Source organism: Mycteria americana, chromosome 2 (assembly GCF_035582795.1).
Source record: "Mycteria americana isolate JAX WOST 10 ecotype Jacksonville Zoo and Gardens chromosome 2, USCA_MyAme_1.0, whole genome shotgun sequence".
NCBI classification, from domain to species: domain Eukaryota; kingdom Metazoa; phylum Chordata; class Aves; order Ciconiiformes; family Ciconiidae; genus Mycteria; species Mycteria americana.
Genome location: NC_134366.1, coordinates 81,539,730 through 81,561,755, shown reverse-complemented (window position 1 = coordinate 81,561,755; position 22,026 = coordinate 81,539,730). Strand labels below are relative to the sequence as shown.

General features: G+C 40.5%; 1 protein-coding gene across 1 annotated transcript; it reads left to right on the top strand.

Moving 5' to 3' along the window:
• Positions 1–3,662: 3,662 nt before the first annotated feature.
• BPHL (biphenyl hydrolase like) lies at positions 3,663–21,998 on the top strand. The gene is made up of 7 exons (XM_075493931.1): positions 3,663–3,790; positions 6,957–7,060; positions 9,639–9,805; positions 13,795–13,948; positions 16,294–16,425; positions 19,027–19,150; positions 21,679–21,998. Exons 1-7 carry the CDS (start codon positions 3,687–3,689, stop codon positions 21,764–21,766), a joined length of 873 nt encoding a protein of 290 aa, XP_075350046.1. The 5' UTR covers positions 3,663–3,686; the 3' UTR covers positions 21,767–21,998.
• Positions 21,999–22,026: the final 28 nt, after the last annotated feature.

Genomic DNA, 22,026 nt, shown 5'->3' with positions numbered 1-22,026 from the left:
CTTTCTGCCTGATGTTCCAGCATGTCTCAAGGGACCCACTATGTCAATAACTGACTAGGTCTTTTCTACATTTTCTACAACCTGAGGAAGTACAAGAAGTGTAGATATATATTTTCTATCCAACCAGGAGTCAGAAGAATACTCTATCTTTGCAATTTAATGGGCATATTGAAAGATCTCACTGTTCTGCAGTTCTGTCCCTCACCAGAATTTTGGGAAAATACTTGTGGCATTTGAATCACCCTTTTCACTGCTGTTCAGTTCCATAAGGGACAAATCCATACAGCACCGACAGTGCAGCCCGGCTGCAGGGACTGTGAGGGTTGATCACGCGTGACAAAGTCCCACTGCGCAGCAGTGATGCCCTCCAGAGCCTTGGGTGGATCTCAGAGAGAAATCCTGCCAGCAGCAGCAGCCAGAAGCTGCCATTAAACGCAAGTTTCTCTCTGTAGAGATGACCATACTGGAGAGATGGGGCAACACCAAGGGGCCCAAAAAAAAGACAGGGCAGTTAAGGGGGAAAGGGAAATCTGTGTCCAGGGACACATCACCAGCAGAACAATGCTACCTCTTTTAAACGTTTTTTTTTTTTCTTTTCTTTTTCTTTTCTTTTCCACACAATGGCCAGAAACAGTTATTTCCCAGAACCTGAACCATCGGCAGTAACCAGACAAATAAAAACATTTTATGGGAGTGGACAGGAGAACTAGTACCCCAGTTGTTCTCAACTCTTTCCACAGGCTATTTAAGAGTCAGCCTGTGTCTGGCTTGCTTAAAGCATTTTCTCTCCTTTCAGTCATTAATTTATGAGGAGAACATTTTTGAGGAAGTGGTTGAGCTGAAATACTTAATTCTCCCAGCTGCCCATCATTATGTCCAAATGTGCTTTACTAACAAGACTGGATGTTCTGGTGAACTGAGTAGGGTGAACACAGTTTGAACCTGTGAGTTTATACTCTTTTTGTCCCCAGATCATCTGCCACCTGCATCCAGCCTTGGCAGGGTCCTGCTTCCACAGCTGCATCTAGGGCCATTGCCATCCACATTGCCCTGTGGGCCCAGACAGCAACTCTCTCCTTGACAGCAGCTCTCTCCTGTCACCCCTCATGGAGCTGGTCATTTTCCCCACACACAAAGAAAAGGGGGTTTTGCCAGTGCCATCTCTGCCCCAACTGTCATGTCAGTTTTCTCTCCCCAAGCCAAAGAAGGCAGGATACTGCCTGTGAGAGGGGTTGCACAGTCCAAGCACTTGGGAGAGGAATGGCTGCTTTACAGGCCTCATACGCTGCAGAGCTATGACTGAAAGCCTGGAGATGACACATGGTGCAGCACCTCGACTGTGACAGCCTTTTCTGCAAAGAGACCCCTCAGCTTTTGTCACACTGACAGTGGGGTTAACCCCTCTGGAACTACCCCATCCTTTTCTTCAGTGGTACACACACCTCCTCATCTCTCTTTTCTCATCTGGTGAGGGCTTCTGGTTTTACCTTTCTAATTACCTCTTTTCTCCCCCTACACTGTATGATGAACCCTTTCTACCTTATCCTGCAGTTCTTCAGCACAGGTTCTGACAAATTGTTAGATCTCCTTCAGCCATAGTAAGCAGAGGATACATAGGAAGATCAGACTGAAAAGCATTTTAACAGGAGTGAGATGGGATAGAAAAAGTTTGAGGCCTTTCTCTCTGAAGCTCATAGTGAAACACGAAAGAAGAGCTCCTTTTGATTCATGGTAATTGCAGAATTCAGAAAAAAAATCAGTTTGTGTAGCAGAAGACCAAGCTACCTCCATTTCCCTAAATGTAGCTGTCACTTCCAGTCATTTTCCATCAGAAAGAAATGTAGACAGTGACATTCACCACAAAGATGAGCCTCTGAAAGTGGCCTAAGAGCCAAGGAAACTGTAGGGGCTTGTAGATGTCATGGGGCAAGAGTGAAGGCAGCTTGTAATTGCTTGTAATTAGCCATGCTAAAGACCTTACTCTTAAATGGTTTGATCTGCTCAGGGGATAAACTGAGCCAGTATGCTCACACAGTTGAGTTAATCTCTTTATACGCTGGGATTTGTTATGACTGTCATCCACTCTAAGACTTGTTAGTCCCATGCAAACAAATGGCAACAGAGTGGGAAGGCTGACAGCTATTCACTCTCGGGGCAGTCACTAAGTTCCTACCGGGCTGGAATGAATATGTAACATTCACCGGTCTTGGGGAAACCCCTCTCATCCAGGTATAAGGCAGGAGACCTTGTTTCCAGGGTCTGTTTCAAGCCTGGTACCAGCCCTACAGCTTTCTGCTGTTTTCCTCGCTACATTCACAGCCCTCTACACCATCGCCCTGAGCAGGCCATGACTCAGGCTGGTCATTCTCCTCCACACTTGGAAAGCAGATACCAGGGAAAGCGGTCAGTCTCCTTGGAGCTTTATCAGCAACCTGTGAGAAGGTCCAGAGGAAAGTGAGTCCAAGTGCTGTGGTGAACAAAGGCAGTCAGGCTGCTCCAGAGGTGTCTGGCCCTGAGTAGTATGCACACTTGAGTGCTCTCCCCACAAGCAAGCCCCACAAAAAATGTTGGTGTGGCAGAGTTAATAATTCCTGCCGAGGGTCTGGCATCAGCTTGCTGAAGGCATTACCTTAGAGGAGCTGCAGTTCCCAGAGACGTCCTCACTATCTTAACTGCCCCAGCTGCACAGGGAGCTTTTCTCCAGGCAGACCTGGCATCACAGATGACCACCGTGTCTTGTTTTCTCACAGTCCACGGAGCTTCTCGCATCATGGGCAGAGCTGGAGGTGCAACTCACGACCTGGTCCCTTGTACTCCCCAGGGCAGGGTTCTTCACCCCCTGCAGACACTTCGGGCAGAGGATAGAGGTACTCACAGTGCCTTACTCCCGGACACAGCTGGCGGTGCAGCTGACCACCTGCTGCAGGCCTGGGCGGTGCTCTCCTCCCCAGAGGCGGCAGGAAAGGGCAGGGCGCTGAGCCCCCGCCTCTTGCCCTCAAGCGGGGCAGCGCTTTTCCTTCTGGGGGTCGCAGGTGGGATCAAGGAACACACTCCATGTGGGGAAAATGACTTGGGAAGAGAGACCGACGACACCCACCTCCCGCCCCACAGCTCCCTCAGCCGGAGCGGGAACCGCCCGCCCTCACGCGCGGCTCCCGCCGCAGGGTGACCGTTAAACCCCGCCGGGGGGCGGGGCGCCAAAGCCGAGGCGCCAAACCCTCCCCTCAGCAACGGCCACCGCCACACCGCCCTGCCCTGAGTGACACCGGTGTCCGCCAATCAGAGCGCGGGCAGCAGCCGGGCGGTACCGCCTGTCGCCCCCCTCACGCCTCAGAGATGGTGCGGGGGCCCCTGAGCGCGAAGGTCCCCGGGGTCCCTCCTGCTTCCCGGGGAACGGGCTCCAGCGCCCGGAGCGTGGTGAAAGCGCCCAGTGCCCCGCTGGCTGCCCTCAATCCTAGGGCACCCACTCAGCGGGGCGACCGTAGTGCCCAGCGCAGCCCGCTGACAGGCACCTCCGGGCCCGCCGAGACCGCGGCCTCCGCGCACCGGCACGGCCCGGAGCTGACAGGGCGGGGCGGCAGCCCGATCTGCCGCGGAGGGGAGGAGAGAGGAGGGGAGGCGGGGCGGCCGCCCCGCCTCCCCTCCTCTCTCCTCCCCTCCGCGGCCGGGGGCCTTCGGCGGGCAAAATGGCTCGGTGGAGTGCGGGCCGGGCTGTCCGGGCGCTGCTGCTGCTGCAGCCGCACACCCGGGCCGCGCTGCTCACGCCCCGGGGACCGGCCGCCTCCTACGGGTAAAGACCACAGCCGGTTCCTTCCCCCTTCGCCTGCTCCCTCGTCCCTCCCCGCCGCCCGGGGCTTGCGGAAGGTGATATCTGACAGGCCGGGGTGGGTGTCACTGGGGAGGGGGCGGGGAAGGGGGCGGGAGTCAACAAGACGTTTTAGCAGAGTGGGTGTACACTAGATTTGGGGGGGGTGACAAGGTGGGGACTGGTAGTACCCTGACGTGCCTGCTTCTGCGGTTAGGCGGGGAGGTTCGTCTCTCTGGGGAGGGAAGAGCTCTTTCCTTAGCTGCTTTCCCTGTGCTGCAAGGAGCTGTGCAAGCAAGGCTCCGCAGCCCCTCCTCGTCAGTGTCTGTCATCCTTCCCTCTGCGAGTCCATTTTCCCCCTGCAAGGCAGGACGTGCTGCTGACCGCCCTGCTTCTCTGCCACCTGCCGATAAGGTGTTTCTTGGAGGTCGCCGAGGTTGCAAGGAGAATACATACATGTAATATATATAATACTGCTTATTCTGCAAATCCTGTTAAGGAAAACAGACATAATACCATAATTCCCCCCCTGCCCCGCACGGATAAAGACTAGGTTGTATTGTAGCACAGCTGGAACAGAAAGGTAGTTCCCAGATTAAGCTCACTCCTACAGAGTGTGTAGTGAAGTGTGGCCTCCAACAAGGCACAGTACAAGACCTGCCCACTCTGCCTCTGTACTATCTTGGTAAACACAGGCATTATGTATCGAATGCTTCTCAAAGAGCTATAAACCTTAATACTACTAATTCGGTTACAAAATTGGAGGGGGGGGGGGGGCGTGTTTTACCGTGGTTTCTGCTTATACCAACCAATGGAAAACACAGTCTTCATGAAAACTTGACAGAAGTGAAATCATGCTGACAAGCATACTGAAGTGATTTCAGACTCGCAGAAACTTGGTGTGGGGAAGACCAAATCTGTCTTAGGTGTAGCCAGTTCCAGTACAGTTTCTCAGCACATAAAAAAAGCCAACTCATTTGTCTTTAGTCCAGAATACATTGAAAATACTCTCTTTGTGAAACTCCTGCATTTCATTGGACTTTACACTGGGGCACAATCCAAGAACAGAAAAGCATCACAAACTCAGCAAAATTCTCAAACCCCTGATGTTAATAATTAATCCTAAAAAATGTAGAAGCCTGTAAAAAAAAAATCTAGCATCTGAATCAGGAAAGCAGAATATACATCCCTTGTCTATAAGGGATGTATATTCTTGGCTACTACATGTTGGTAACCTTTTTTAAAAACAGGTAACAGGATGGTGATTATTTCAGTTTTGTTCAGAACTGGAAATTTTTTGGCAATTACTAATCAGAAGAAAAAAAAAATCACATATTTCCATAAAAATTAGTAAGAGCAAGGTGCTCATTCGCTGTGGTGAGAACTACAATAAAATAACCTGTTGAAATGAATGACAAACCAAAAGATCTGTCTATCAAGAAGAAAATAACATTTATAGATAGAAAAAAGCAAAAGGCAGGTATTCAAAAAGGGGATAAGGCAGCTGTCTGAATGCTACATTTAGAATTCAAGTTGTGAAGTATATAGCCACATCAGGTGTGATATACGGACTTAAAGGAGGTTAAACATTACAGTCAAACTAATCACTTGAATCACATTTGCGTAACTTCGGCAAAACTCACTGAAGTTATAATGACACAATGAGTTTCTTTGAGCTGTATTCTTGCCACAGATCTGCGTTTATACTCCAGTTCTCAAATTGCATCTGCACAGGTAGAAAGAGCTGATCCTATTCTGCAAAGTCACAGCTTATATTTAGGCATGTGGCACAATTGGTTGTGTTATGTGAACCAAGATTTTATGTAAAATCCAAATGGCTTTGTGTTGAGCAGGTTCTGATGTTTAGCTGCCACTTATGTACTGGGAACCTGAGCTCACAAGCTGTTGTTCATTTTCATTTTCCTTATGAGAAGGGTTTAAGTTTATGGGATTTTTTATCTTTACTCCACCATTTTACACTCTGTACAGGTGGGACTATGCTTTTGTGCTGTAATTAGTTCAGCATTTATATGTTAAAAATTAATTTTTAGTAAGTTGCACGGTACATATCATTGAATAGAGATTATTGTTACATATAAGACTGGAAAACAGCATTTCTGTATGCATGTGAAATTCACATTGATTGAATTCATGGGGCAAGAATATTTAATCTAGGTAAACTGAGAAGTGCAGGGAATAAGGGTTAACCATTAGGCAACCAAATGGCAAAATTTTTATCACATTACTACCCTTAAATAAAATGAGTTAGGTTGGTGAAAAGATGTCTTGCAACCATTAGGGCACAAATTTGTTTGGGAGAACAGATGCAATGGTTTATACTGTTAAGAAGATAACTTCAATCTATGCTACTTTTGCTTTCTCACTAGCTGTTTGTATCTAGACATGGTATCTCAGGTTACCTCTTTGCATTTACACATATGTCTTGCTTTGTACTGAAGGTTAATATAGGGGTTTAAGGGTCAGGGCTGGGAGGTGGCCTATTGGTCAGTTTCTGTGGTACTGCTTTCATGGGTGGGTTTTTTTGGTCATGTAGTATTTTCCAGTTAAGCATTATCTCCTGCTGAGATTACACTGACAGATATATTATTACCACATTCTTCTTCACCTTCATCTCAGTACAAGGTGATTTTCATTGTAGACCCTCTGGTTCATGAGGAACCATAACAATAGATTGTGGTTTCTTTAGCAGATGAAGAGGCTCAGTTTAGTAATTAGAAAGTGAATACCAGCTGTTTCAAAAGTTATGCTGTGACAGAATGAGGCTTCTCCTCTCTAATATATTTCTCTCAACACGATTCTGTAGCCATGTAAAGCTGCTTTTATATTCCCCTTGTTGCACAGTCCAGACTTTTTTTTCCTCCCCTTTAACTTCAGTCATTTAACTACACATGTGTGAAACCTAAGTACAAATGTTACCTAGTGGTCACAACTGAGTATTTCTCTGCTCCTAACAAGTTTTTTATTTAGTCTTCTGTGCACACATGAAAGGTAAGTGACCCATTTAAATCTCACTGTATCGTTGTTAATATCTAGAAAAAGTAATTATTCTGTATTCCTTGAAAGACCATGTAGTAATGAGAATTAACTATCTGAATGCTTTCCTATTTGTCTCCCCTTCCCTCATCCCTAGTACTTCAATAACGTCTGCCAAAATCCAAGTGAATGGAGTCCACCTGCATTATCAGCAGACAGGAGAAGGAAGCCATGCAGTTCTTCTGCTTCCTGGAATGCTAGGTCTGTAGATATTGTCTTATCTTTGTAGAGCAACCACCTCTTTCGCCATCCGGTCTCAAGCTAGAATGCACAAAACTATTTTGTAATATGTTCAACACCTGAGTATGGAGGATTATCATTAAAAAAATTACTACACATACAACAGATAGGAAAAGGCAGAGTTATTGCAATCAGTCAAGTGCTTTTAAAGATTTCATTTCTCTCACCAGGCACCTCTTATACAATGTCTTGACTTGTGTAATAGTCACTCGCACTTTTGGATTTAACTGTGCAAAGGGGGTGTCCAGCACAGGTGGCAAATAGCTACACAAGGTGCAAAATAACGGGGGTGGGGGGGGGAAGATACAGTCAGTGATATTTGTTAGGCAGACTGAATTATGCATTCCCTTTTAGAAACTAGGTGCATTCCAATTGAATTAATATATAATGCAACAAGACATAATGCAAGACATAATGCAACACTTGCAGTTTATTATCATAGTGAAAAAGGCACAGCTGAGACTTGCTTTTTGCTTAAAAAAGTATGTTCATGTTTTGGTTATTCAGGGCAACATCATTAAGATTCTCAATGGCTTTTTGCGATGGACAACAGGTTTTTCTAGCTAAGTGGTATCTGTCCAACGAGACCACTGCTTTTGATAACAACCTTTTAAAATTAACACAGGCTTTTTTTTTCTGGGCTCTTGCAGTTCTAAAGAACCAATCTGACTTACTAGCAGTTCGTGGCAGGCTGTAAGTAGGACCATTACTGTGCTCAGAGATGGGCTTATGCTTAACTGAATTGCTGGATCAAGATGATAGAATGTCAAGAACTGAAGAGCAGGAAACATTTGTTGTTCTTGGCAGCAACATTTTCAAGTCTTCGTGAAGTGGTTCTTTCTTTCAAAGAATTCTCAAGGGGAAGGTGGAAAAAAGTTAATGCTAGGGTGCTTTAGTAGTCATGTTTTAACCTATTCATTCTAAACAGCTTTTTAAACTAGTAATCCTGTTGCCAATGATAACTCTTTAAATAGAAATAATGTATTTCTTCAGTTGTGAGTAATATTATTAGGTGTACATTGCTATTGTTCAGTTAGCACTATTACAAACAGTAATAGCGTTACTATCTTTACCATAATTAAGTTTATGGTTTAATATTTTTGGGCAACTCGTGAGGGTGAGCTTTACATTCTGACTGTCACATACTTCTTCCGTTTGTGCTGATACTAAGTTTTCAATTTTATTGTATCCTACTTACAGTATTAACAGACTAATAAGCGTGTTGCGGCAACAAGATAAGTGCTTTTAGGTCAATAGAATTAATTAGTCTCTAGACTATTTGTAAACTACATTAAAACAGAAGTGATGCTTCTCTAACTAGAAAAATACTAAGAAAACCAAGAAAACATAGCATTCAGATATGGTCCCTGCCTTGTGTATTTTTTAAGTTACAAAAAATACAGTATAACAAGTGTATGCATGATAGTGCAGAGGTTCATACAAAGCCTATGTAAGAATACATGATGAATATTCATTGTGTTGCATTGGTATTTTTCAAACAACCTGATATTTTCCTTCTGACTCTAGCTATTAATTGGTGCTGCAAGAGATCATGCCAGGCTGTAGTCAGCTCATCATAGCATACAGCCTCTTTTATAATTTAGACCAGTTGATGGTATAGGAGGAGGTATCTGAGGACATATTTCTCCAAGTAAACAAAACAAAATCTTAAATACCCTTAAACAGCCTTTTTAATATAATAATGGGTAGCCAATTTGATTCTTTGATTTACATCATTTGAATACAGTATATTAGATCTGAACAGGTTTTAATCAAGTAGCATGGGATACTGTTACCACATGACCATAATGCAAATAAGAAGTAAATTGCTGTCTTACCTTCATGCTAGTGTTCATAGATAGCTTGGTGCAACAGACTGGAGTAATTAATGTTTTAATCCTTTGAAGGTCTGAGCCATCAATAAAAGAAGCTGTTCTGCATCAGGAAAATTGCTGTATTTGACTTACTTTGGTAACATACATATTAGAAAAAATCAAAAGTTACAGTTTTGTGCTTTTGTGTCACCACTGTCTCCTCAGGCAATGAAGTATTTAAAACTCAGCTTTATTCTCATAGAATATTCTCATATAAGTGTTTTATCCAATAAGAGCACTTTTCACCTACAAATTTGTAGCTAGTCAGTATATTCCTCCCCTTTCAGTTTCATCTGTGCTGTCCAGATAAACAGCAATGACACTGCTAGTGCTTTACATCTGTTAAAGATAAATCCCTACCCAGGTAACTCCATTTAAGATTCTGTATTAAAGCATCTGTGTAGAGCACAGGTTTTGATAAGCTTACATACCTACCAGAAATGGCTTTCTCTGAGCATATTGCAGATAATTCTAAAGATTTTTATTGTGGTACTCCCTGTCTGAGAGTTGCAATGGTTAGTGACAATTAGGGATAAAGTGTACTTCAGTTGATGGATAACCTCTTTTAGAATTAAGATACAAGTTTCCTAGTTTCCATTTAGAGTATGTATACTATGTATGTATTATATGGTGGCTACTTTAATTGAAAAATGATGATGTTTCAGGCAGTGGTCAGACCGATTTTGGACCACAGCTTAAGTCTATGAATAAGCAACTTTTCACAATTGTTGCTTGGGATCCTCGGGGATATGGACAGTCCATTCCTCCATCTCGAGACTTTCCTCCAGATTTCTTTGAGAGGGATGCAAAAGATGCTGTGGATCTTATGCAGGTAAATCTATTCTGAGGTTTTGTTATTTTATATATAGATGTATATATTTAAAAGCTGTTTTCCTTAAATTTTGAGAAGGAGGAAGAGTAAGCAGGTTGTTTCCAGCTGACAAACTTATGCAACAGAGCATACAAATGAGGCCTTAAAACAGGGCAGATGCGCACTATTCTGGAAAATATTTTCTTTTTCCATCTCTTCTGCAATATACATAGAGTTTCAGCAGTGGGAATTAATTATAAAGCAATATGTTTTTATTCCAAGACCCTGCCCTAAGAGATTTGGAGCCAAGAACCATGGAAGTTTAGGTAAAGTGTATATAAAAACCAAAGTTATGCTAAGTGGTTTAACTGAAGGGATTACAGTAGTGAAAGCCTCTTAGAAAATTTTCTAGCTAATAGAATCTTGGCATTTTGCCTTGAGCAGCCCATTTCAAGAAACATTTGATTCTAAAAATTAACTTGACGCTTTGCATTTTACAGCTTATTACGGAAATAATTTTTGTGGGAGATCGAAGGGTTCCTGTGATCATACCAGATCTTAGTAACTAATACAGCTATTGTGATTATAAAGAATATGACCTAGAGCTGTTATTACTTCTCCATCTTGCAGAATTTTTTTATTTCAAATCTGTGTTTCTGTTTTCCTCTTTTATTCTATCCTGTAAGTGCTAACACTTTTCTGGTTTAATTTTAAATAATATTTTGGCTTTGTTATGTTAAGCTATACAGTCTCTTTGGCCACGTTAAGAAAGTTGGCAGAGCATTAAAATTCCAAAAATATGAGACAAGATTCAGACAGTCAATCCAACTGTATTTCTGTAAGAAGCAGTAACCTTGCAGAGACCCATCTGAAACTGGAAATGCAGCCTTCCCAGAGCATTCTGCTTAGCGAAACAAAATAAGTCTGACAGCAGAATCACGATTAAGACACAGTTTTGCCCTCTAACCATAAAAGCAATCTCTTTGCATGGTAAATCACTGATTTCTTCTGCTACACTAACAAAGAAAAATAAAGATGCTGCCATGGATAGGTGACAAACTTTCAGTCTAAGTGGTTGTAACTCCCTTTCCTGCCTCTGTTCGAATACTAATAAATGCAAAATAGAAAACAGAACTGTCCCCAAAGAGAATGTAACCATGTAGCATCCAGTCAAACAGGACAGCAGCCTACCAATCTCTAAAGCTGCTGAAAAAAATGAGATGTAGCATCCTGGTTTTTTGAAGATGTTTATTGATATAAGCATATAATAACAAATTATTAAAATCTTCCCAAGCCTGGTAACTTGATTCTATTTTAGCATAACATATAAAGGTTAATACAATCCCAAAGAATCATTCCAGCTAGGATTTCCAGTGTAAAACAAAGTCATAACTCCTGCAGAGGGCTTTATAACATATATGGTTTGCCAACACTTAGCCAGAAAACCCATCCGCATTAGGTGAGCCTTCAGAACCTTTATTCTAGGCTCCTTCAGATTCTGGTGTCTCTGCTGCAAGGTTTCTGTCTAATAACAAAAGCTGAAATTCTGCAGAGTATTTAGCACCTTGATGCAGATGACACTGCTCTGTATCACCATATGTGTTCTGTGAAGGAGTTTACTTGAAAAAAAGGAGTATAATGCAAATAAGTCCAGATTGCTGCACTCCATCCCAATGTCTAACAATAGCAAAGGCCAAGAGTATTTAAACAGTCATGGAAATAATTAGTGCTGATATTTAGGAGGTTCTTACTCTTCAGAGCTACTGTCCTAGTGAAAGGATAGGCTTGGGCTTCTCCAAGTTTTTGTGGATCAACTGCAACCCTTACTTGTGGTGTACTCCCTGTGATCCAATGAAAGCATACAGTGCAGAGTACTGTTGTATTGCAACTCACTGTTGTAAGTTACTTCTGTCACAACATACGTGATCATTTGATTGCCTTTCACAAAAGCCTGGATGACGGAGGTGATTTCAAAAGAGATTTTGTTCACTACGGGGCAACGCCAACACAAAATCACCCACAGAATTGAGGAGGTGCAACCAGCTCTCAGGTTATGGCCAATGTTAGGTAGAGGCCTGTACTGTAAGTAGTTCAAGATTAAAGCAAGCACACATGCATATCATATCCAACACATCTGTTATATTCACATTGTTTTTTGGAAGGCTGCAAAGAATAAATTAAATTCCTCCTGCTGCAAAGGCATCCTGAGACAACCCGAAGAATGCATCAAGATAATGGCTAGTAAACAAGAGAAATGCTGGAGGCAAATAAATCTCAGTTGAAGCATTGGCAAATAACCTGGCCTGAAGAATACAGATTTTAATCAGCCATTCCACCCATCAGTCAACTTTGAGATCCGTGGTGTACTAGTGGTGGTAAGAGAACAGCAACAGCAAAAACTTAAGCTTTACAAGCACTGCTGCCAACTCCTGAAACTTGCCAAGACACCAGTAACCCTTCAGCAGTACAATACTGAAAGTTGGTCACAGATAACTACTTTTGCATCAGGCCGGGGCCAACGTGTGATCAGCTGCTAAAATTCAAGGTTCTCTTTTCTTGCTGTCAGCTCTTACTTTACATGTCCTTTTCTTTCCCCTACCTTATTTCTTTTCTGTTTAGTAATTATAGCTTAGCAGAGTGAAATCTAATATTGAGCAACACTTCAGTGAGTCTAATACCAAGGAAGAAGCCAAAACCAGAAAAGCCTGATAGTGATACAATTTTGCTAGGTATTGAGTTGACTGATAAAGTTATGCCTCACACGAGCATCGAGTTTACAAACAGACTAGAAACTGCTTTTTCTCTCTCTGTAGTTGTTTCTCTCATTGCCTGCATTTTTGCCTTCTTCTGTCCAAAGAAAGCAGGCCTGGACTTCCAACAACAAAACACCAAGCACCAAAACAACTCATTCAACTAGCTTGCTCTTTTTCCTCCAAAATTACAATATCTTCCTTAATCACATCTAAAAGACTGTAATTTCTGAAAACAAAACAAAAAAACCTCTTTGAAACCTTTATGCTTGTTTGCGAAAGAGTTCACAAACTGAGGCTTCTATATGCAAAACTGCAAATAGTACTTAACCATCGAATATTGTCCATGTACAACCCTCAGATGCATTTGCTCCTGAGTGCCTTTACCTTTCCCACCCTCTGCCTGCTGAACGTCACACACAAAAACCCTCTCTCCTGTCCCTGCTGGTACTCCCTACCACAGACTGTGGTATATAAGGAAACAAGAGTTTCAAATTCTAGTGGAAAACATTGTACAAGTCAGAATGAATTAAGGTCCTCGTTGTCATATTTTTTGCCCTGAGCCTTCCTTTTCAAGAAGGAAGAATTTCATTATTAATGTTTTGAATTGCGATTCACCATGAAGTAACATTTAAAATGTGCACTTAAAAGGTTCAGAAAATGTGAATTAGGCACTAAAATTCGATACAATCCTGTAGCAAATACTTTAAGCCGTTTTTGGTTGTTACAGAGCAGATTATTGGTTTTTTAGATCAGCTAGGCATCAGTAAATTAGATCACTGGGTTCCATTTTTCAAGTCTTAAAACTTTTCTTTTTCTTAAGTTCACCTTGGTCTTGGATTGCCTACCATCCCACACTCTCATAGTCTTTGCCAACTTTATACCAAGAGAATCCACAGATTCTTGATACCGTCAGGCTCTCCAAAAAGGTCTTTACTCTCCATTGTAAATAAACATTTCTTAGTTTCAAGAGGGCTTTTTTAAATGTAGCAAGAATCTAATATAGCTACTGCCTGTTTCATTAAATAGTTGTAGAAAATTGGAAGGGCAGGTATAATTTCTTGTTTTCTAGATATTTGACCTTTTCTTAAGTATGTTTATGTATAGCAGGAAAATTGTATTTCCTAATTATGAAAGCTAGCTATAGTTCAACTATGTAGTGTTATGGCTAAATCTGTACAGTTAGTTTTCAAGAAATATTTGATATTTGCTTGTAAAACCAGCTGATAATTTGCATATAACTTTCTTGTACAAATCAAGGCACTGAAATTTAAGAAGTTCTCTTTGCTGGGGTGGAGTGATGGTGGAATTACAGCACTCATTGCAGCTGCAAAGTATCCAACTGTTATCCACAAGTTGGTTGTCTGGGGAGCAAATGCCAGCGTTACTCAAGAGGATGTGAGAATTTATAATGGTATGTACAAACTGAATATTGTATCCTAAAAGAATTATTTTCATTTCTTCTTGATCTAAAAATCTTGGTCATGTAACAGCTAAGTGGAGACAGAGTTGAGGACACAATGAACCTAAAGGAACAGGACACAAAATTCACCAAGTTGCTAAGTACAGGGATAGATTAAAGTCATAGTGAGAAACTACCTAACAATTACTCTAGGGGTAATATAATAGAATTTTTAACAAGTCCTTACCAACTTACGCTGCTGAAAAGCATAAGTTATAATAGCTTATCAGTAGTTTTCAGAAAGTCAAATTTGCGTTGCTGTAACAAATTCCTAAAAATAAATTCCAAATAATACTATTGATGCCAGGCTTGATTTCTTTCCTCACATCTTGCACAACCTTTAAACAAGGTCCACAGAAAATCACTGGGCTAGCACATAACAGCTTTTGCCTCTAGGGCCTATATAATACATAGACAGTAAGAAAACAAGCTCATAACTTACCATTTGAGTTCAGGAAGCAAATGAATCATTCAAGTAAGTGTCCCAGGATGCCTTTCTAATTTGCATTCCTTTAAAGTTAATTATTGTGGTTACAAAACCTTTGCAAAGTAAAGAAACATGGGATTTCTGATCCTTATTCCACTCATATGAAATAGAATCTGATCATTTGTCATTCTAAAGGAAGACAGCAAAAACTGCTAGTGAACTCAGAAAGGGATCGTATTTCCTTTTGCAATTAGAAATTAGAAGAGTTAACCATGCAGGTTCTCAACAAATGTAACCCAGTATAGTTTCATTTTAGTGACTGGAGTTTGATTTATACCAGCTGTGAAATCTGACTGTCTGGCTTCAGCTAAATTACAAGTGTATGTATTGCACATGTGTACTTACCTATACTAAAGCATTTTCATTGGTAGTAGTAGTAGTATATTTTTTAGTTCAGTAAGCAAAATGCTTTTTAGCTCTGTAAAAGTGCTGCTTTATTTCTTTACATGCTTTTATCATTATGAAGTTTTTGTTATATAATTATGAAATGCACATCAGTTAGTATCAGCCAACAGGCTAAAATGAAAAAAAAAAAAATCTTACTTTACATGGAGCGCCCACAGCAATGCTGACTTTTGGCCTCTTCGTGAACTGGTGCTTTCAACATCTCTCTCTGGGTGATAGAGCTCAGAGAGTAGCAGCACAAGCCTTCTACAACTGGCCTATCAGTGCATCTCAGCTGCAATGGAGGGTTTGATAGGAGAGAAAGCTGTTTATTTGGTATCTATGTCCTTTCAACATTGGCTTTTTTTCCCCCCTCTCTTCTTAAATTAAGGCCAGCCACAAGGGTAAAACAGTAGATTCTATAAGGGGAACAGCTGTTCAGTAACAGCTAGCCTGGGGTCAGCAGACTCCTTTCCAATCAGATGTTGTTATAAAGCACTTTCAGTCATTACTGCCTTGCTCATTTGGCTGGACAAGTTCTGTCTGTTAATTAACACCTCACTCCTTTCTTCCCTTAATTCCCATTTGAAACCAATTAAAAGGTTTTCTAGTGGCATATATTGCTGTTTGATGATTCAGTACTTTTCAGGTCTCTTTCAGGTTCTCTGCTATGCTAACATTGTTTTGGGCTTTATTGATACAAAGCTGTACAGCTGAAATACAGTTTAGTGAAAGTCACCCTTGTGGATATCTGGTTTGTGAGCAGTACTGAAAATTTTAGGAGAAAAAATAGGTAAATCTCATAAATAAATAACTAGAATGTCAGATTATTTGTACAGCGTTAGCTAGCCTGCCATGAGTCATGGGGCTCTACTAAGCAGAGTTGCTTGTTTTTCTGTAAGACTATGGCAAATGTACCATGATGTCAGCCTGCTGGAATGCCTTAGTAAGAGCTTCCTTCCTCTGAATACTGGTAGGAACCATGGAAGGACTTCCATCCATGAGCCAAAGCAAAAGGCTGAAGGATATAAAAAAGAATTGGCAGCTCTGGCACACTGTTATAAAATAGTCCACTTTTTATATACAAGGTACCTCCTTGAGCTCCTCTTCTGCAAGCCCTCCAAAAAGAAACATCAGAAGTTTTAGGATTAGGCCCTTTGATTATTATTTTTTTCTGTTGTTCCTTGTGACTGTAATAACAAGATGGTCTTCTGCAACTCAGAAAGACCCCAGCAGACATCATAAAACTACCTTTTTTATATCCTTTCCATGCTATGAATTATTTAAAACCATTCAGTGCAGTTTCAAGTTTGAAATACATATCTGCGGTCTGGTTTGAAAACTTACTCATATCAGGTGTCAACAGTGCTGGGTTACATCTTGTGGCTGGAAAGGACTTAACATATTTCAATGTTGTTTTATGTAGGCATCCGAGATGTTTCAAAATGGAGTGAAAAGGTCAAGAAACCACTGGAAGAGATGTACGGACATAAGTACTTTGCAAAAACCTGTGAGGCTTGGGTAGATGGAATATCTCGCTTTGCTGAAAAATCAGATGGTAAGGCTTTTACAATATTAAACTGAAGCAATTATAGTAGCAGACAGTTCTGGATAAAAAAAATCTAACAGTACTCCTAGCAGCCAGTAAAGGAAGGACTCTGCATATGGCATTAAAAGCTGGGTCTGACTCACACTCATGAATAAAGCAGTTACTTTGTAGATGGTTCACAGAACCAGCAAGGTACAGGAGGAAAACACATTTATGGGAAGCATTAGCTGATGAGTCCCTCCTCTTGTTCTACCACGAAACTACATTATTAAAGCATTGCTTTTGGGCAGACTGAACAGGAGGGATTCTGCTCAAGCTTCTTTCTCCTCTCTCAGTGTTGAAGGATTACCTTTTGGTGACATTGTTAAGATATCCCAAAAGTGAGGTGTGTTCATTCTAGTTTCTGCAAACAGGAGCTGAAGCACTATTTCAAAACTAGTAGCATATGATGAGTTAAAAAAAGAAGGAAGTTCAGATTTTGGGAACTCAGAATGAACAAAACACATTTTTAAAACACTATTGACACAGCTTAGGTGTTTAAAATCCAAAAAGAATAGTTAAAATAGACAATATAATAATTATTAAATGTTTATCTTTGACAATTTCTGCAATTGCTCTACACAGACTTTTGCAACCAAGGATACAATGAATAATAACCTGCAGTTCTGCTTTAATTCAGAGGAAATTTGCTTTTAATTTGCCTAAAGCAGAAACACATAGTACCTAAAACAAGGAATCTGTAATTCTCTTATATACATTTTCCTGTATCTCTCATAATGAAAGACAGGAGGTGACACACATTAACAGGCAGCAGGTACTACAAGGAAAATATTCCTTCATTTTGTATTTTTTCCATAAAGTTTTGCACAGTATCAGCAACACGGGACTAGAATTTCTCCCAGTAGAGAGATGTAACAAATTATGATCTGATTTTATTTTACCCTTTCTAGAACACATCTCCTTAAAACTAATTTATTCTTAGGTCCAAAGCCCAGGCTGGTGAAACTCTGGCTGTGACATCCTTTTACTGCATGCACATGCCTCAAACACTAGGAGATGGACTGTGAAAAAGAAGCCACCTGGAGACCTGTAACAAGGACCTGAATTACCTAGATGCTGTAACTGGGTCAGCTATTGGGAGAAGCCTAATGTTTGCTAAAAAAGATGAGCAACCATCAGACTGCAATTTTTTTCCAGGAGTAGCTCAGGGAGGGCAACTTCAAACAGAAGCAGGCCTCCTTTTAATTAAACACACTGCACAAAAGGTTATTAATGGCAAATGCAAGAAAAGGGGTTAATAAAACCCATCAGAGATAAAAGAAGGACTGCAAAACCTCTGTTGGTCAAAACCAACTCAAGCTCTTTTCAAGAAATAAGATTATTTGCCCTAAATGGGACTGCTTTTAGTGTGAAAAGCTATAAGAAATGAATTTTTAGAAGGTCCCAACACTTAATGAAACTGAATAAGCTGTATAAAGCTGCAAAATGCAAGATTCTTCTTGCTGTTCTGTGTTATTGGAGTAAACATAATCTAGTGGCTATAGCACAAAACAGTTTTAGGACCTGGAAACTAGGAATTAATAGTTTGACTGCCAACTATGTCCTTAGATAAATAACTTAAATTTACTTGTTACTTGTTCTGAAAAACAGTCAACATTTGTGCAGGTGTTTGAGGACCATGGGTGAAATGTTCTAAATGAAAATATTTAACTGGTAGAACTGCAAAATAAGACTTTATAAATAACTAAACAATTGGAAAAACTCTGTGAAACAGTGTATGACTTTAGAGCTAAGGTACGAGCCTTAACTGTACAGCAGTTGTTAGCAGCAAAGAGACAACTACAAATAGGACAAAGTTAGCTCAAAGATAAATGGAACATAAAACTCATCAAGATGTTTTGCCCACAGAATCTCTTGCAAGAGCATGGGAAGTTAGGCAAAGAGTTTGGAAACTAGGTTACTAAGGGATAAGGGAAAAAAAAGAGGGGGAGGGAAATAGAAAAGTCTTTAAGGAAAAGCATTAAAATTACTTCTAGTGAGATTAAAGACTAGTAAGCATAAAATTATTCTTGAGGTTCTGTAAGATGAATGGGCAGGGAGAATAACCTTTCAATAGTTGTAGTACAATTTGTATTAAATTGTTACTCATTGCAGATAGCAAAGGGTTGGGAAGGTGGAACAGGCATGAGTACAAACTAAGGTAACTTGTTGGTAAAAGTAGCAAATCTTGTAACCTGACAACCTATGTAACAAAATGTAGCATAGACATGAAGGACATAGACTTTAAGGCTGAAAAGAACAAAGCCAGGAAAGAGATGCATGTGTTTGCTTTGAACAAAGAGAGCCTGGGGGAAATGTGGGACCGAAGTAATTCATTTGCTCTATCTGTGCTAGTATCCATTAATGAAGCAAATTTCAGTGAAGTAACATTTTGGAGAAAGTAATGTTAATTAAAGTCCTGATTACATAGTTCTGTAGATTAGTTGCACGCTATCCACAAGGAAAGGCAATAGCTAGAACCCAGTGGAGTTCACAGTCCTTTACAGAAGCAGTTTCAGCCTTTCACACTTTTTAAAAATGAAGTGTGACCTTCATTTATTTTCTCCCTAGGTAATATCTGCCAACAGTTGCTGCCAGATATTAAATGTCCCACATTTATAATTCATGGTGAGAAAGACCCTTTGGTTCCACAAGCTCATGCAGAATACATTCATAAGCACATCAAAGGCTCTCGGTAAGTTATATGATGGAGTATTTATAAACCATTGTTGAAGAAATGAAGCAGTTCAAACCCACAGTGTAAAAAAAAAAAAAAAAAAAAAAGTATTTGGATAAGTTGTCTCTGCCATAGACAGAGCTATTCTAAACTTCCCTAGCAAGTTACAATGCAAACAGTGTAGCTGGGCCTTTCTTGCAATATAAAAAGTGTAATATTTTCATAAGCTCCTTCCTAAAGTCCTCTGAGAGAAACCAAGTAAGGTCCTTTTCCTCTTTCTACTTCACACACGGAACCATTCCCTAACATTTAGCGAAACAAGGAAATTTCTTCTCTGTTTCTCTGTTATGGCCATTGTATTCCTTTTGCTGCAACAGACCTCATTTCCATCCCATTCAGTACAGCAGTGAATTTATATGCTATGAATGGAGACAGATTGCCTGTTCTTAGAGAGAAGCACAGGATACCAATGTTTGCTCTGCCTTGTTGATGTTAACAACCTGCTCAAAGATCTTGTTCTTCAACTGTCCCATGAATTTTCAGTGTTTTTAAGAAAAGCAGAGTGAGAATGAATGTACAACTACGCTCAGACATATTACTTTATAAACAAGAAAAATCTCAGGGCACTATCTGCTTCATCTGAAAACTCCAGAAATGCTTCCTATAAAAAGCTGGGATTTCACCAGCTGAATTTTCTTCATAGATTTGCACACAAATTAAAGAGTTCTGTTACTACTTAATAACAGGCTGTGATGATTAACACTGGAGAAAAGAATTAGGAGGACAAAACCCATTTTTATGAATGCAGTGTATAGGGAACTGTTTCATTGGTGTCATCTCTGTGAAAAATTGAGTGATATATTTATCTCAAAGTCAGCCCCGCTGTTCATAGAAATGCATTATGCCACAGGAAAGATGAGAACAAGACACCTTCCTAACAATTACATACAGATGTTTTATTCCATGTCTGCTAGTTAGGTACTCCCACATGCCCTGCTGAGAACACCTATCATCCTGTTAGGTTTCACTGAGCTCTGAAATGCTCCAGCTGCTAAGGCAAGTCATCACAAAAACTAGACAAGGATCTGGTAGCTTCTCTTTGGAAGACAAGCCAAGGAGGAAACAGTGTTAGAAGTTGCTATCCAATAAAATGTAAAGTGGCTCTTTGCATGTCTTCATGCTGAAGTGCTCCCCCATATGTGTATTTATCAGAAAAGAAATCAGACTAATGGTGTTCTCAGAAGTTAATACTTAGGTACATGGTCCCCTTCTTTCCTTGTTGCACTGGAGAGGACATGTTCCATTGAGAAGCAGAAGGAAAACCTTAAATTTAGCATATTTTCAGTAATGCATGCTTCTACCATCAGCTTTTCTTGCCTTGATTTTTATCTAGTAGTAAAGTAGAAAATGCTTTTGCTGATTGTAGTGCAGATACATTACTTGTTTTTCTCATGGTAAAGGAGTGCGCCATCATTTTGTATTTGCATGGTATGGCTGGAGTTAGGTAGCATTACAGTGGCTTAACAGCAGTAGCTAATAGCATACACAGTGCTGTAGGTTTGTGCATCTGTGTGCTGCGTGGTCTTTGAAGAAAGAGACTTAATGAAATCCAGACAGAAGTGCTAGAAGAGCTGGGTATGTTCACACACTATTGCTCTTCTCCCCAAGACAAAACAGTACTTGTCACCACCAAAAGAAGATCACCCTTGCTGTAGCAGGGCTTAGATGACATTGAAGGCAACATAGCAAAGTATCAGTCAAGATGGCTTTAGCTGTTGAAACTGCTTAGTATGTGGTAGGATAAAATAATTTAAAGAATTTCCTGCCCCCATATAAAGAAGTGTTAGAAGTACATACCCGATGTATAAAGTTTTTCCCAGATAGAAAGCAATAGAAAGTAGCATTTTAGGCTTGCTACACTCATATCAGTATTACAAAGATTTAACTTTCTTCACAGATACTATTTCTAAGCTTTTGTTATAGCTGAAGAAGTCATTACTTCCCTTTTTGTTTCAATGGATAAATGAATGGTGTTAGTTTTGGATTGGCTTTTTGCAGAAAGATTAGACAGTTCAGATGCTAACTAAGTTTGGGTGGTGACAAGAAATCTACATTTCTGTAGTGATCTCTTCAATGTGTTCACAACCCAGCACAATCACTGTTCTCTGAAAAAGGGCAAAAGAGCTCAGGTACATCACATACCTTTCGAAGATGCATGCTGCTCACATAAGTTCTGGAATGTTGTCTTCTTTGCAGACCACCAGAAAGGTTCCTAGAAACTGGGTCTAGGACACAATTTGTTTTAAGCTTAGTTTATCCTCCCCAAAGCGGGGGGGGGGGGGAGGGGGAAGTAGTATGCTTGTTGCTTCAGCTGTTGCTGTGGTTCACATTCTGAATGACATACTTAGGGACAGTACTTAAAACAAGAGTTACTTCAGTTCTGCACTTGGGTAACTAAGAACAAGGGAAAGGCAACAAATATTTTCATTAACTATACTCACAGAATACAATATATATTCAGTGTTTGATTTTTTTTTTCTTTCAAGGTTACTTCTGATGCCAGAAGGAAAGCATAATCTACACCTGCGTTTTGCAGAGGACTTCAACAGACAAGTGGAAGACTTCCTACACTGACTTAAACTGTAAAACAAGTTAGAGGTGTTTGTCCTTGCCTTGTTTAGGAATTTTAGTTGACTTTCCATTTTCATTCAAGTTACAGGTAGGTTTGAGTCCTGTAAGAAAAAACAGGAAAGATATTTGCATGAAAAGCATACATTGAGAAAATGTAAGCCTCAGTGGATCAGAGCGTGCCACCGTGCTGCAAGATTTCTAACATGACTTTAAACTTACTTCTTGCAACACAGGCTGAATAGTTGTTCTGTGTCGAATAGAGG

Excerpts from the sequence above, each read along its gene's own strand:
- BPHL (XM_075493931.1), top strand. The coding sequence starts at position 3,687 with ATGGCTCGGTGGAGTGCGGGCCGGGCTGTCCGGGCGCTGCTGCTGCTG. Across the intron at positions 13,949-16,293 it reads GGATGTGAGAATTTATAATG|GCATCCGAGATGTTTCAAAA; the intron begins GTATGTACAAAC and ends TGTTTTATGTAG. Across the intron at positions 19,151-21,678 it reads AAGCACATCAAAGGCTCTCG|GTTACTTCTGATGCCAGAAG; the intron begins GTAAGTTATATG and ends TTTTCTTTCAAG.